Genomic DNA, 15,966 nt, shown 5'->3' with positions numbered 1-15,966 from the left:
TTTATTAAAAGTGACAAAAATATTTTTCGTATTTAACAAATGACATATCCATTTAATCTAAATTATTTTGTCAACGTTTGAATAAATATTTAGAAGATGTACAAAAATATTTAGAGTAAAATTTGATATCTAAATTTTTTTATTTTTCAAAAAAATTTAGTCATTCACAATAAAAAAATTTGAAAAAATTTACTTAACATAAAATTATAAATTTTTGAGAATAAAAAAATTTTATTTTTTAATATTACTTGCAAAAAATTACATCAAAATATGACATCTAAAATTTTTTTTAGAATATACATTTATTGTATATTTAGTTTTTCGCGACTTATTTGTTGTTAACATCTTTTAGAGTTATTTTTTATTAGCGATGTAAATTTTTTTATACTATTTTGATTGTGTACTCGTTTAAAATAAACATTATTCTCTCTTCTATAAATTACTGCTAAATTAGTATTTTAATTTTAAAATAATAAAAATATTTGATAGTCAATATAATACAGTCTAATATTTTATTAGATTTGATTACAAATATATAAAATTATTCTGTTAAATTAATTTTAAATTAAATAAATTATCTTATTAAACTAATTTTAGTATTAAATTAAAAATGAATAATAAAAATATTAATCTTATATTAACTATTAAACAAAAAATAGTTAAATAAATAATAATAATAAAATAAAAAATCAAAATAATACTGTTTATTCATTAGTATTTTTTTAAAATTAACTTTAGTTTTTTATGAAACAACATCAATTAAAAAAACTTTTTTAAATATAAATATTATAAAAAATCGATTTCGTAATCGTATGAAAGATAAATTTTTAAATAATTATTTAACGACATTTATAAAAAAATAAATATTTAATTATATTGATAATAAAAAAATTATTTAATTTTTTTAAAATATAAAACTTAAAAAAATAAAATTTTAATTTATATATTATTATTATTTAAATTATTATTTTAATATTTTAATTTATTAATTAAATAATTTAAAAATTAATTATATTTTATAATAATAAAATATAATTATAAAAATTATTATCATAGTATGTATGTTTTGCCCTTACTTACAAAATTTTTTGAATCTCTCGTATGGAATGTATCATTCTTTTACGGCGGTACTTGATAATAAATTAATAATGGCTTCAATTTTCTTTGTCGGGTACAGCTTTCACAAATCACAATCTTTCATAGTTGCAGATAGCCGTTAAAGCTTAAACCGCGGTTAGAATCGAATCAGATTTCCCAAAAACTAAAGACAAAATAAGAAAAAAAAAAAAAGGGAGGCACTTGTCTTTCTCTCTGCCTTTATCTCCAACACTTTCCCTTTCACACAAGCTCCTCAGAATTTCAATTTCCCCACATTTTTATTTCTTCTCCTTCCATAACCACTCTTCTCACAACACATCTCTTTGGTCATCTATCTAGTTTTAAGACACAACACATTCTCTTTGGTCTCTCAATAAGCCAATAAGAGGCCAAGAAACTAAAAAAAAAAAAGAAAAGAAAATCAAATCTTATTTTGTTTTCCAGTGATTTGATTTCAGAATTGTGATCCTTTATATTCTTATACAGAGATTTGATTTTATTATTATTATTATTATTATTATTATTATTATTATTTATTTATTTATTCGTATAAGTATAACGATCTCATTCAATTCATCGAATTGTGGAGGTTGTGAAAGTGGGGCTATATTACTATATTCTCGCTAATTTCGCTGTTTCTTCGTTAGAGCCCCTCACTTTCTTGAACGGTTTCTCTCTTAAAGTGGGGTTTTTGGTTTTTTAAGTTGCAACATACATACATAACCAGTTTCTATTTTTTTTTCAAGCCACCTCAATCTCACTATTTATATCTATATATATAATACGCCGTTTCTTCTCTTTCCCTCTGTGACATTTAATCAAGCACCTTGCATGCTATTATTTTCTTGGATGGGAAAGTTGGGGCCTTTGATCTTAGTAGCTCTGTTATTGTTTCTGTGGTGCTGCCATGCCGTTGTGGAAGGGCTGGGTGTGAATTGGGGAACGCAAGCAACGCACAAGTTGCCACCGGACACGGTGGTGCAGATGCTGAAGGACAATGGGATTCAGAAGGTGAAGCTGTTCGATGCAGAAGAATCAACAATGAGTGCTCTTGCTGGCACTGGAATCGAGGTCATGGTTGCCATACCTAACATCCAGCTTGCTGATATGAATGACAATGATAAAGCCAAACAGTGGGTTAAGAAGAGTGTTACAAGGTACAACTTCAATGGCGGTGTTAACATCAAGTGAGTTAGTTCTTTTGCTCTCCTTCAGTCCTTCTTTCTCTTTCTGGTTTCTATTGTTTAATACTATTTGTTTTTTAGTGTGAATTTTAGAACTTATTTGGATGCAGATATGGTTTAGATTTAGCATCATAGCTGCCTAGGTTCCTTGTTAATCCAGCTTATGATTTTGTTTTTTTTTTTGGGGTAAAAAAATAAATTGGAAAAATTTTTAGGGGGTTCTTCGCTTCTTGTGTTCAATTTATCATTAACATGAGGTGACCTTTGAAGTTTGAACTATGAAGGGGGCATTAATCCCGTTGTGCATCATAATAAATTAATAATAATAGTAATAACTATTTAAGAATGAATTTTAATTGGTTGATGAGTTTAGGGGCAACGAAAAGTGGGTCAGGAATCTTTCAAAAGTGAAGCCAAAGTTGTCTCTTTTCTCCACGAGCCTCATATGTAATTACTTGGAAATACCCGCAGATTTGATTCTTTTTTTTTTTTGGAAGTGCTGCTGCCTCCTCCAGTGCCTTTTTATGTGGCTGAGGAGAAGGATATTTGCTAATTGCTAATTTGCTACACCGAAAAGGAAGGGGAAAAAAAAGAAAAAGAATAACAGGGCATCTGTTATGATAAGAAATGAATCACTTTGCTTGCAGCTTACAATATTTAAGGGAAGCAAATCGATAGCAGTGGCCCTTACCACGCACTTTCATATGCTTGCAGTTGAAGTTTCCAATAGTATAGGACAATATTATATATATATATGTGTGTGTGTGTGTGTGTGTGTGTGTGTGTGTGTGTGTGTGTATGTGTGTGTGTATGTATGTTATGTATAAATGTAAAGGTATGTGCTTATGTATGTATTAATGTGTGTGAGGGGAAGTATATCAAGAAACTGATTAAGACAAAGTACATCAAGACAAGAAAGATTCGAGTTATAACAAATAGGACTATTAGAACTTGTTGGGCCATGGTTGTTGTTCTACCTTCTCTGGGTTTAAAGATTTTTACCTTCCATGTCAGTTGATAAAAGAATTGGAGTTGAATATATTTCAAAAGGAGTTAGAAGTTTTACCTGGCCTTGTAGAGAATCAATCAATAAACCACAGTGGTAATATTTTTGCGCTTGAGTTTCATGGTGAGTCTATTAAGCACTATGTCTTAATCCTTATTGCTTGGAAATCCTAAATTCTCTCAATAATTAAATATATACCATTAATATATTAAAGGTCATGGTAACTTCATTTAATTGTGTATTTCCTGTTTTGTGTTCAATGATAATATTGCTCAATTGAGGGGGCCTAATCTTATGCATTGAATCAATCTATTCTTTTGCAGGTATGTAGCTGTTGGGAACGAGCCATTTTTGAAATCATACAATAATTCATTCTTGAATGTCACATTCCCTGCACTGCAAAACATTCAAAATGCACTTAATGAAGCTGGTGTTGGTGATAAGATTAAGGCTACAGTGCCCTTAAATGCTGATGTTTATGAGTCTCCGGCAAACAATCCTGTTCCATCTTCTGGAACATTCCGGGCTGATATCAATGGCCTAATGACCCAGATAGTAGCATTCCTCAGCAAGAATGGTGCACCATTTACAGTGAACATTTACCCTTTCTTGAGTCTCTATGGGCATGACGATTTCCCTTTTGATTATGCCTTCTTTGATGGTGTCACCAACCCCATAAACGATAACGGGACTCCGTACACCAATGTCTTCGATGCGAATTTTGATACCCTTGTTGCCGCTCTCAGCAAAGCAGGGTACGGAGACCTGCCCATAATTGTTGGAGAAGTTGGATGGCCTACTGACGGCGACAAGAACGCCAACACGCGCAATGCTTTGAGGTTCTACAATGGACTCCTGCCAAGGCTTGCAGCCAACAAAGGGACACCCCGCCGCCCTGGATACATCGAAGTCTATCTGTTCGGGCTCCTTGATGAGAATGGAAAGAGCATTCAGCCAGGGAACTTCGAGCGTCACTGGGGGATTTTCGGGTATGATGGGCAGCCTAAGTTCCCGATGGACCTTTCCGGCCAGAATCAGAACAAGATGCTCGTTGGTGCGAAAAATGTACAGTACCTCGAACAAGAATGGTGCATGTTTAATCCTAATGCTAAAGATCTCAGCAAACTCGGGGAAAGTATCACTTATGCCTGCACCAATGGGGATTGCACTGCACTTGGCTATGGATCTTCATGCAACAATTTGGATGCTAATGGGAATGCTTCATATGCATTTAACATGTATTTTCAGATGCAAAATCAGAACCTTCAAGCCTGCAATTTTGGAGGTTTGGCGAAGCTTTCGTTGACAAACATTTCAACCGACACCTGCAATTTTCCCATTCAGATAAAGTCTTCATCACCACCCTCTTTGATGGTTCCCTCTCTCTTGGCTTCTTTATTGGTTGCTTTACCGGTGGTTCTGTTTATGTAGTTTTGTTGTACATACATTAGGGTGTGATTCAACATGCGAGGAAAAAAAATTGATGGTGAGAGATATCATACATAACATAACCAAATGATTGTGATATTTTTCACATGAGAAGATGCATTCGAGTGTGTTATTGTTATTTATTTTGGGCTTCATCATTTCTTAGGGATAGTGCAGAGGAAACTAAAGAATTCTATAGATTGATTTACAATATAAAGCTTTGATTGTATACTTGTTCCTTGTATGAACAATGGCCATGCTCATTGATATACATCATTTATTTTTTGGGTGACCAATCACATCATATTATATTATATTTACTGTGAATTGGTATTATATATATTCCAATTTCTTTGCTTTAGATAATCAAATCCTATGGTGTATTTAGATTTTAACACTTTGAAGATGGAGGCTTTTTTGGCGAGGAAAGTATATAGAGGACCTTCAAGCTCCAGGCTAGTTTTGTGTAAGATCTCGGATTTTTTAAAAATTAAATAATAAATTATTTGTAATTTATTATATTTATTTAAGATTTTATTTTCAAAAATTTTTATATTAAATGAGTATTTTTTTTATTATGATTTAAAGTTTTAGTAATTTAAAAATAATAAAAATTTTATATATATTTTAATTTGAATATTTAGATTTTGAACTTTATTATAAATAAAAAGAAATTAATTTGATTATCTCTAATTCTTAGATTAGAGTGTTTATTTGAAAATAATTTGTAAATTCATGAATAAATAATATTTTTTAAAAAAATAATTTTAATGGATTAAAATTGGTTTTCAATTACTACTCTATACTCTAATTATATTATTATTTGTCCCAAAAAAAACCCTAATTTACTAAACACTCCCCAAAACCTTCATCCTAACATTTTTATTCTGCCACATCCCCTCTCCTTTCTTCCTAAATGCACACACACCCATGGAGAGGAGAGAGCTAAAAAGGAAAAGAACGAGCTGTGCCCTACCGCCGTCTAATCCATCTTGCCACCGCCACTGTTGCGTGCTACCTGCACCGCCATTCATGTCCGTCGATCTGTCACTGAGCCGCCACCGTTATTGTCGAAAGAGAGGGACGCCGTTGATCAGGGAGGAAGGAAGAACTGCACGAGAGCCAGGGGAGGGGGAGCCTCTGCTGCGTCGCCGCTGTAAAACCCGGTTAATTAACGGCTAATTAACCCATAAATGAGAATTTATTCTGGAAAGCTTAAAATGTGATTTTTATGGCTAAATGTGATAGAGGAGATTGAGACGAAAATTTTGGTACCAATTTTATAGAATTCGGACCAAGATTGGACCGAACGGGCCAAACCGGGCCAATTGGACCCAAAGTGGGCCCTTGGCCCAACATAACTTAACCAAAACCCTAGTTTTCAGCACTCTTTCTCCTCATTTGTTACACACACAAGCTGAAATTAGAGAGAAAGGGAGGAAGAACACTTTCTCAAGTTCTCTCCCTTGGTTGATCTTCAAACCACCATAACTTTTGATCTAGAGCTCCGATTGCCGCTCCGTTTGCGGCCATGCGTTCACCGCGGAGAGCTCTACAAAACCCATACAATCAATCTTGAGGTAAGCCACAAGTTTCTGTTCGAAATTCCAGCCCTTATTTTCGAGTTTCATGGGTGAAATGTTGAGATTTTGGGTTCTTTGATGTTATAGGACCCAACTCTCTTGAAGGGGAAGGTTAATCTTGTCTCCTTGGACCTTGGGTGTGGTAAGATTCTCAACCCTAGTGTAATTTTGTTGTTTTATGATGTTTGGGTTTTGAGATGTTGTGTATGGGTATGATGGTTGTGGCTTAGGTTGTGTATGTGTGGATATTGGAGCTTGATTGGTGATTTTAAAAAGCTTGGAAAGGGCTTGGTGGTGAAAAATCTGTTCTTGGAGGTATTGAGGCCTTGAGAGCTTGTGGATAAGTGGTTTGGAAGTGCTCCGGGTGAGCTTGGGAAAATCGGCTAAGGTATGGTTTCGGTTTTCCGTATCTAATATGTAATGTGGTAGGAAATACTTAGGCTAGAGGCCCTAAGATAGGCATTGAATGGTTGATGTTGTTGAATTATCAATATATATGATGTGGTCATATATGTAATGATGATTAATGATGCCTTGGTGGTATGAGGTATGAGAAATATGCATGTTGTGATATATGCTTGATGATTAGTTATGGTTGAATTGTGGGTTGAACCATGTTTATGGTGAGTATGATGTTGATTGTGTACAATGATGATTTATTGGAATTGGTGTTGTTGAGAATTGGCATGAGGGGTAGTACATGATATGTCAATATGTTTGAATTTGAGCCACTTGGGTGAAGTGGGTTAAAATGATGAGATAGTGATTCTGTAATTTGTGGTAAAATCTCAATGTGTGAGTTGAGGAGGCTTGATGTTGAAATTGATATATTTTTGATTGATTTCAAAGAAAAGGGATGAAAATGGCATGTTTTGATTGATTTTGAAAAGAGTTGGAAATGGCTTGTTTGCAAATGGCACTTTGTGGTTTTTATGAAAAACATGGTTTTTGGGCATACTTTGGCGGGGAATAACTTGGACTACGGATCTCTGTTTTGTACCAAATCTTTTTAGAAATGAAATTGGATCCGGGATGTCCATGCCGTTCGAAGAACGGGTGAAAAACGATTTAAAATGAGAAAGTTATGTCCGTTGGAAGATTGGGGTTCAAAATTGGTGAATTCTGCAGCTTTTAACTTAGAAATTTTTTTAACAGAATGACCCCTTGCGCGTGGGCGCACTTGACGCGTGCGCACCGTTCTTCCCGAAAATGCCATCTACGCGTGAGCGTGATGTGCGCGGGCGCGCCGATTGTGCTGCACCCAATGCCCAGCCATTTTCCAGAGAGTTATGTCAGAACTGTGCCGGTGTTGTGCCTGGGGCACGAGAACACTCACGCGTACGCGTGGTTGACGCGTACGCGTCGATTGGTAAATTTTTAATCCACGCGTTAGCGTGCTTGACGCTTGCGCGTCGATGAAGTTTTTGAGGCTATCCGCGCGTGCGCGTGGAGTGCGCGTACGCGTGGCCCTGTTTTCATCCCAAAGTTGATTTTTGAGTTTTAAAAGCCAAATCTCATACTTCTGAGCCTCCGATCTCACCACTTATATCTTAAATCAATATGATATGCCTAGCTATTAGAAATGGGCTAGTGAATGAGGTAACTTGCGAGGGAAGCAAGGGAAAAATGAATGATCATTGAGGATCAAGCATGATTATGTGAGATGCGGAGGATGGTGGTAGAAGTGCTGGTTATGTCATTGGCCGAAGGGCCGTAATTGTTTATATATTGGCTGGTTCTGGATTGAACCGTGAGCCGGAATAGCTGTGTATGCTATGAATATTGGCTGGTTATGGATTTAACCGTGAGCCGGAATAGCTGTGTATGCTATGAATATTGGCTGGTTATGGATTTAACCGTGAGCCGGATGGCTGATATGGATGTTGATCCATGGATGAGAATTCATGCATGTTTATGCTGAATTATTGATAATTGTGATTTGCACTTCCACTATCTGAGATACGAGTTTCCCTGGGTAGTAGCAGTGGCTAGCCACCACGTGCTCCAGGTTGAGACTTGATACTCTGCTGACCCTATGTCGTAAGTGTGGCCGGGCACTGTGAAAGACCCGGATGAGCTCGCCCCCGTATATATTCACCAGTGAGGGTGATGGATATAGATCATGATTATGATCAAGTTTATGACGAGTATAACTCGAGTTGGGGATGCATGACAGAGGGACAGTCCAATGGTTAGCGACTAGGACTTGTCGGGTTGGCTCTATAACCGACAAGATGATATCATCAGCCACTAGGGACAGGCATTCATCATATGCATATTATGTGAATTGTTTGAGATTGCCTATTTGACTGCATATTACTTGCTAATTGTCTAAATGCCTTACTTGTTCCTATTTGTTTATTCTTTGTTTGATATAACTGTGTTTGCTACTTTATACTCCTGCTGGTGGTTGGGAGGTCTGAAGGAATTGGAAAGGGAAGTATTAGTTAGACTGAAGAATCTTTAGTCAGATGCCCTTTATGGTTTAGCTTGTTTATAAGCTTTGATATTATCTGGAGGAAGTTCTAGGATTGCCTTTGGCTTTCCTCCGTTATTATGTATTATATATGTGGAAGCTGTTACCATGCTGGGGACCTCTGGTTCTCACCCATGCGGATTTTGTGGTTTTCAGATGCAGGATGTACGGTTTCCCGCTGAGGCATGCTGGAGACTTCTAGATTTGCGAAGATTCCTTGTTCTCGGGGACTATGTTTTGGTTTATATGTTTTGCTTAGATACTTTTATCTCCATTAAATAATACAGACTGTGATGACTCCTCTTATGGGAGAATTTTGGAGAATAGGTTTATGTATTTGTGTCCCTTTGGGTTTCCTTTGGGGTTTTCCTTATTTTTATCATATGTATATATTGCTATGCTCGGACCGGTTATCTTCGCAGCCGGATTGTGAGTCCTGATATTCCTGTTTTTGACACTCCTTTGTATATATATAATCTCGCGTTGGTTTATCCTTATTCGTTACGTTGTCGATCGGAGTGTTGCGCTTTAGAGTTGCGATGGTTTTTGTTTACCCCTTTTTCTACAAAGGCTCCTAGTTATAATCAATCATTCATACTACTATACGTACTAAATTTTTATTTTAGAGGTCGTAATACCTTGCCATCTCTGAATTATGACTTAAGCATAAGACTCTGTATGGTAGGGTGTTACAGCCGCCGTGCCTCCATCACCGCCGAACCGCTTTGCTAATGCTAGCTCTTTTGCATCTAGTCGGAGTCGAGGGAACCGTCACCGTCGCGGCCATGGGCATGGGTTTCAAAGGGAAGAGAACACGATGAGGAGAGGAGGAGCTGTATCCCGCTTCTGCCGCTGTCATCGTGCTCAACCTCCGCGCCAGGTCATCGTCGTCGTTATGGTCAGAAGCTGCCACTGTCGTTGTTTGGGTCCGCCGTGGGGAGGAGCAGCACTGACGTCGCTGTAAATCAGCTATTGGAACCTCTGCTAGCTTGCCCTGTGTTGCTGTACCGTCACTAGAGTTGTCGTTGCTTCATCCTTTGAATTCCTTATGGTACAGTGAGTTTTCTTGTCCCGAAACCTTTACCGTTGTTATTCTGATATAAGTTACTATGGTCTTTGCGACATTGATGCATTAGGGTCGAGTTCCGGTTATTGCATATCGCGTTTAGAGTTGTCGTTATTGCTGCGAAAGTGGAATGGAGTTGTTGTGGCTGCCACTATTGCGGGCCAGGATAAAGAGAGTTTTGTCGCGTAGTTAAGTCGCGATCGAGCTTAAACTCATTTTACTTTCAAGAATTGTTACAACTCGATATTAATATGGAAAATATATTTTTATGATTACGTGAGTCTTATGGATTGAACTGAATTATTTTGGATGGATGTGAATAGTTATTTGGTTGATTTATTGAATATTGAGAAGACTAGTTATTCTTAGAGTAAAAGACAAATAGGTCTTGACTTTTTTTTCGCGGACATTTTCGCTCAAAGAATTGAAAAATACATTCATGTCCCTGACCCTTCCAAAACGCAGACAAATTGACCCCTCCGTTAAAGTAACTCCGTTGGACTCAACGGAAAACGCTGATGTGGCTCCCGTGGTGCTGACCTGGCCGTTACGGGAGCACACGTGGCATATACCTTTTCAAAATAGGACATATTAGTCCTCTCACACCAAAACGTGTAACTTTTCAAAGCAGGACAGATTAGTCCTATCATACCAAAACGACTAATATGTCCTGTTTTGAAAAGCTACACGTTTTGGTGTGAGAGGACTAATATGTCCTGTTTTAAAAAGCTACATGCCACGTGTGCTCCTGTAATGGCCAGGTCAGTGTCACGGGAGCCACGTCAGCGTTTTTTGTTGAGCCCAACAGAGTCATTTCAACGGAGGGGTCAATTTGTCTGTGTTTTAGAAGGGTCAGGGACATGAATATATTTTTCAATCCTTGGGGACAAAAATGTCTGTGGAAAAAAAGGTAAGGGACCTATTTGTCATTTACTCTTATTCTTATTTGTTGATTTAGTTTGTTGAATTGGTTGTTGTTGGACTGGTTTCTTAAAATTGGTTTTTGAATTATAATAGAATAATTATCGAGTGTTTGAACGTGTTTTGATAATTGCGGCTGAATTATTGTGATTAATGGGATTGGCTACTTGAATTTCTTGATTCAGTTAATTCTACATTTTGTCAATTTTCTTGAGTTGAGTTGATGTTATTGTGATAATAGTTTATTGAAATTGATTGATATTGGAAATAATTTGAATGATTGAGAGATGTCTAGTTTGATTTGGTTAGAATTTTTGGAGGGTGGCAAAGTCCAAGTTTTAGAAGAAATGTTGCTAAAATTTATGAGAATTTGAAAGTTTTATTTTGATTAATTTGATTGAAGAATTATTTTATTTGATTTTGATTTAACTAAAGAAAAGAGTATGATTTGGGATGTTTTAGCAAACTTCGAAGTGATTATTAAAGAATAAACAATTATGTTTTTGGATTTGCAAACAGGATGATTTTTGAGTCTTTTGAACGAGTTTTAAACTTAAACAGGTTTTGAAGTTAGTTTGAAAAAAAATTGGTTGAGTGAGAATTGGGTTTTATGAAAGAAACATTGGTTCTTAAGTGAAGTGGTTTTGGAGATTTTGGAAAATGTTATGAAAAGTGATATTGGTTTTAAAGGAAAAGGTGATTCTTGGTGTGATGTGAATTAAATGTATATTGCTTTTGAAAGTAAAAGGATCAAGTATGATTTTGAATCGTGATGAAAGTGAGTTTAAAGACTTTACTGTGAACTGATGTTTACTCGTGATAAGGACGGTGGTGAATCCTACTTGCACACCGAGCTGAGTTATACCAGAGCAAGGACAGTGGTTAATCCCGCTTGCTCGAGATTTACTGCAATGGCAAGGATGGTGGTTAATCCCGCTTTCGCATTGACTGACTTTTTTTCAGACAAGGACAATGATTAACCCCGCATATTTGAGTTACCCGGTAAGGACGGTTGGTTAATCCTGCTTACTCGTAGACTAAAGTTCCGGGCAAGGACGGTTCGTGAATCTCACTTGCTTGTGGAGCCTATGGATAACGACGGTTGGTAAATCCCACTTACCCGAGTTGGGTCTGACAACATAACCGACGCGTGAGCTCATGGACAGTAAGATCATATTGCATTTGTTTGCTATTGTTTGTGGTGTACTTAAATGCTTCGGTTTTCCTATTTGATGAATTATGTCTAACTGTTAATTGTGATACCTGTCGTAATTGCTTTCTAATTGTGTTTTCCTTGCATTGCTTGTGCTTGTGATTGATTATGTTCTAAGATTGACTGTTGGTTGAGAAAGTTTGGGCTGGAGGGCATGGATTGATTATATATTGGGTCGGTGATTGTGGTTTGATTATATATTGGGCTAGGGACCGTGGTTTGAGTATGTTTTGGGCTAAAGGCTGTGGTTGATAAAGTTTGGGCCGGAGGCCGAGAGTTGATATGTAATACCATACCACGCAGAGCCTTATGCTTAAGTCGTAAAGCAGAGGTGGCGAGGTATTACGACCTATATATATATATATATATATATATATATATATATATATATATATATATATATATATATGGTTGAAAGAATTTGTAACTAGGAGCCTTGAAGAAGAACTTAAATAAAAACCGTAAAAAGAAAAGCGCATCACACACGTAAGGCAGATAACAAGAAAAACAGGAAGAATAAACCGGCAATAAAGGAAAGATAACCTATATAAACAAGAGTAGAGTATCAAGAGATACAAAATATCAAGCTTCAGACTCGACCTGCGAAGCTAAGGCTGGCCGGAGTATAAATACATATATATACAACCCAAAATATCCCAAAGACATAAAACAAAACACCTGTCTCCAAAATAGCCACTAGGAGGGACAAATATAATATATAAAATGGAGAATCTATTTATATATATACAAAACATAAGTACCAAATACAGTATCCTAAAATAAAACTTCGCTTGCATAAGAAGTCTCCAGATGCTCAACGAGGTGCCTCTCGACCTGCATATGAAAAACAACAACATATATATGAAATGTGAACCGGAGGTTCTCAGCATGATAAATGCGCCAACATAGATAATATATAAAGTCCCAGGAAAGTCAGAGGCATTCCTAGAACTTTGACACTCATATTTAAATTTAAAGAAGTATACTAAATCAGAAATTTGGGAATCTATTTGTGGATTTTAGTTCTAATCTAACTCTCAGCCTCAGTTGTAAAGACATACAAGACAGGCAAAGAAAACACAGATAGGATGCAATTAAAACAAGTAGGACAAATAGTAAATAAGCATGGTTAATCAATTAGGTAAACCAAAGTAATGAACACTCAAACAAAACATACAAATGCATATGATGTATGCCTGCCCTATGGCTTATGAGTCTCATCTGTCGGTTAAATAGTCAAATCTGACATGTCCGGTAGCTAACCCTGGACAATCTCTCCGTGCACGCATTCCTAAGAGTCTATGCATCACAACCATTCATTTATCATCTCTTTGGGAGAATCCAGAGAGTTAAAGTTCCTAGTCACATCTTGCGACGTAGGGTCAACAGAGTATTGAGTTTCAACCTGGAACAAGTGGTGGCAAACCACTGCGTGTACCCAGAGAAACTTCTATCTCAGATAATAGAAGTGCATATACTATTAATCATTCAATATCAATTAATAATATTATCAATACAACATTTATTCATAATCATTTTGACATTCCGTTCTTCCTCAATCAATCAACATTAGTTTCATCATCATTCATACCATATTCAAATTCATTTGAAATTCTCAATTCAAGTTCTTCCTTTCACAACCTTCCTCTATAGGTCCACTCTTCTCTCTATGCTTAGAAACTAGGGATTAGGTCTCAGAAAGTAGTTATAGAGGTTTGGAAAGCAACATGAGAGGTTAAAAATTCAAAAACACACTTTTCAAAAAAACAAGGGTCATGCGTACGCATGCCCATGCTCACGTACGCATAGGTGTAAAAATGCCAAAGTTACGAATGCGGGCACGGTCTGCATATGTGAACTCACGAAATAGAACGGGGTTCCAGCATATGCATGCACATCCCTGCGTATGCATGAGTGAAATTTTGACATATTCGTGTACGCAGACCATGTCCGCGTACGCGAGATGTCTGGGCAGAGCCCTGGATCTGCGTTGCGTGCATGTTTGCATACGCAGGGTTCCAATTTCTTCGAAAAGCTGCTAATTTTGTAGAAATTAGATTTTTACACTAAACTTCAAACGTGCATAACGTTTTCGTTAAAAATAATTTTTTGTCCGTTCTTCAAACGTTGTAAACTTCCTGGACCCAATTTTCGTTCAAAATAAGTTTTACAAAATTTGAGGGTTCGAAAACCGAGTTATGGCCCACCGAAATTGGTAAAAAATCACTTTTTATCAAAAACACCAAAATCTCTATTCTTTTCAAATTCTCAATTTTAAAGCAAAGTCTTATAACTAAAACAGCACCAAAAGTCTCCAAATCATACACATATACCTTCCAACCACTTCACCTTATACCAATACCCAATTTTCCTTCAATCATTCAACAATTTCTCAACCAAATAAATAACAACTATATTCATATACATTAATTTCATACCAAAACATGGCAACATACAAATTCACCCAATCCATTCAACCATTTCCAACAATCATAATAACAACTATATTCATATACATTAATTTCATACCAAAACATGGCAACATACAAATTCACCCAATCCATTCGACCATTTCCAACAATCATCACTAATCCTTAACAATTCACATAATTCAACTTATCTTACGGACCACTAGCCTTAGTTTTCACATAACATTATACATTATCTACGAGAAACCAAAAGCATATCTTGGCCGATTCCTCCCTAACCTCGACACATCTCAAAATCCTCAATTCACAAGTTCCAAATCTCTACCAAATGGGTTTTCAGCTCCCAATACTCATACTTCATCAATTTGGTTCCAATTCACATATATACCATCTAATTTTGCATCATTACATACGCATTCACAAATTTAATAACTAACCTCATATAATTAAAAAAATTTTACCAGAGTTTTAAGTTTCTTACCGTTACTCATGGACGATTGGGCAAAACCCAATAATTTTCCATTGCTAGAGTTCACTAAACCATCAAAATTACCAAAATCCAAAACTTTTGAAATTTAAGAGGAGAAAGATGGGTGAGGAAACTCAGTTTACTTACCACTTTTTTGGATGGTTTTGAAGAGCTCGACGCGGCGCGTGGCCACAAACGATGCGACGATGGAAGCTCCGAATTGGAAGATATGGAGGATTGAATATGAGCCAAGGGTTAGGGTTCTTCTGATTCCCTTTCCCCTCTTCAGCATCCTACTTCAATTATGAAGGAAAGGAGGCTAAGTTTGCATGCTTTATTTGTTGGGCATTCGGCCCGGTTTTGGGTCAAAATCTTAAAAATTAGTGATGAAATTTGTATTTTTTAAATTTTTACTTCTCTAGATTATAAAAATTTAATTTCTTAATTTTTTTAAATATTAATTAATTTATTCGCTAATTATTTATCAATTTTTGCAGAGTTTACATGATGATTTATTGATAATTCTGGTTAGATTGTTTACTTGTTATACAGTGAATGTCATGAGCTATTATTTGAGATTGAAATTCTCATAAGTTTGAAAGTGAATTTAATTTATTTCTGGATAATTAATTATTGATGTTCGAGTAGGTTCATAAGACGAGCGATAATCATTGTAGTTGAAATGCTTTCTTTTCTTTATACATATCCTCTTGTGACAATTTTTAAATCCTCTACTAAGAACCTACGAGAACGATGTTCTCACCCCCTTACAGACTTCTCTTTTTAGAACAGGAAAAAAAGTTGTGTGAAGTTTTTGCTCAGTTCTTAGCTATGATGTTTTGTTTGGATATATTAGTCAATTTTTTTCGCCTTTGCCATTATGCTCTGTAAGAGAGACAGGAGTTACAATGATATGTGTATATATAATATTTGTAAGTTACTTGTGTAAGAAGTTTTGTATATATGTATATGCATGTTTGTAAAGTGAAAAAGAATTTCTGGTTTTTTTTTAAGAAAACATCAATACGATTTTGTTTTAAAAAGGCTCATATTTTATTATTAAGTATATGAAAGTCGTCGTAATATCTATGCT

At 35.9% G+C, this 15,966-nt stretch overlaps 1 protein-coding gene across 1 annotated transcript; it reads left to right on the top strand.

Moving 5' to 3' along the window:
- Positions 1 to 1,247: 1,247 nt before the first annotated feature.
- On the top strand, positions 1,248 to 5,012 carry LOC112697016 (glucan endo-1,3-beta-glucosidase 8). The gene is made up of 2 exons (XM_025749997.3): positions 1,248 to 2,285; positions 3,612 to 5,012. The coding sequence occupies exons 1-2, from the start codon at positions 1,930 to 1,932 to the stop codon at positions 4,717 to 4,719; spliced, it is 1,464 nt and encodes a 487-aa protein (XP_025605782.1). The 5' UTR covers positions 1,248 to 1,929; the 3' UTR covers positions 4,720 to 5,012.
- The last annotated feature ends 10,954 nt before the right edge of the window (positions 5,013 to 15,966 follow it).

Source organism: Arachis hypogaea, chromosome 6 (assembly GCF_003086295.3).
Source record: "Arachis hypogaea cultivar Tifrunner chromosome 6, arahy.Tifrunner.gnm2.J5K5, whole genome shotgun sequence".
NCBI lineage: Eukaryota > Viridiplantae > Streptophyta > Magnoliopsida > Fabales > Fabaceae > Arachis > Arachis hypogaea.
The sequence above is the reverse complement of the archived record's forward strand: the minus strand, read 5'-3'. Positions and strand labels throughout refer to the sequence as shown.

Bases quoted from the DNA above. Each gene is read 5' to 3' on its own strand.
- LOC112697016 (XM_025749997.3), top strand. From the start codon at position 1,930: ATGCTATTATTTTCTTGGATGGGAAAGTTGGGGCCTTTGATCTTAGTA. The intron at 2,286-3,611 runs GTGAGTTAGTTC...ATTCTTTTGCAG, and splicing joins AATGGCGGTGTTAACATCAA to GTATGTAGCTGTTGGGAACG.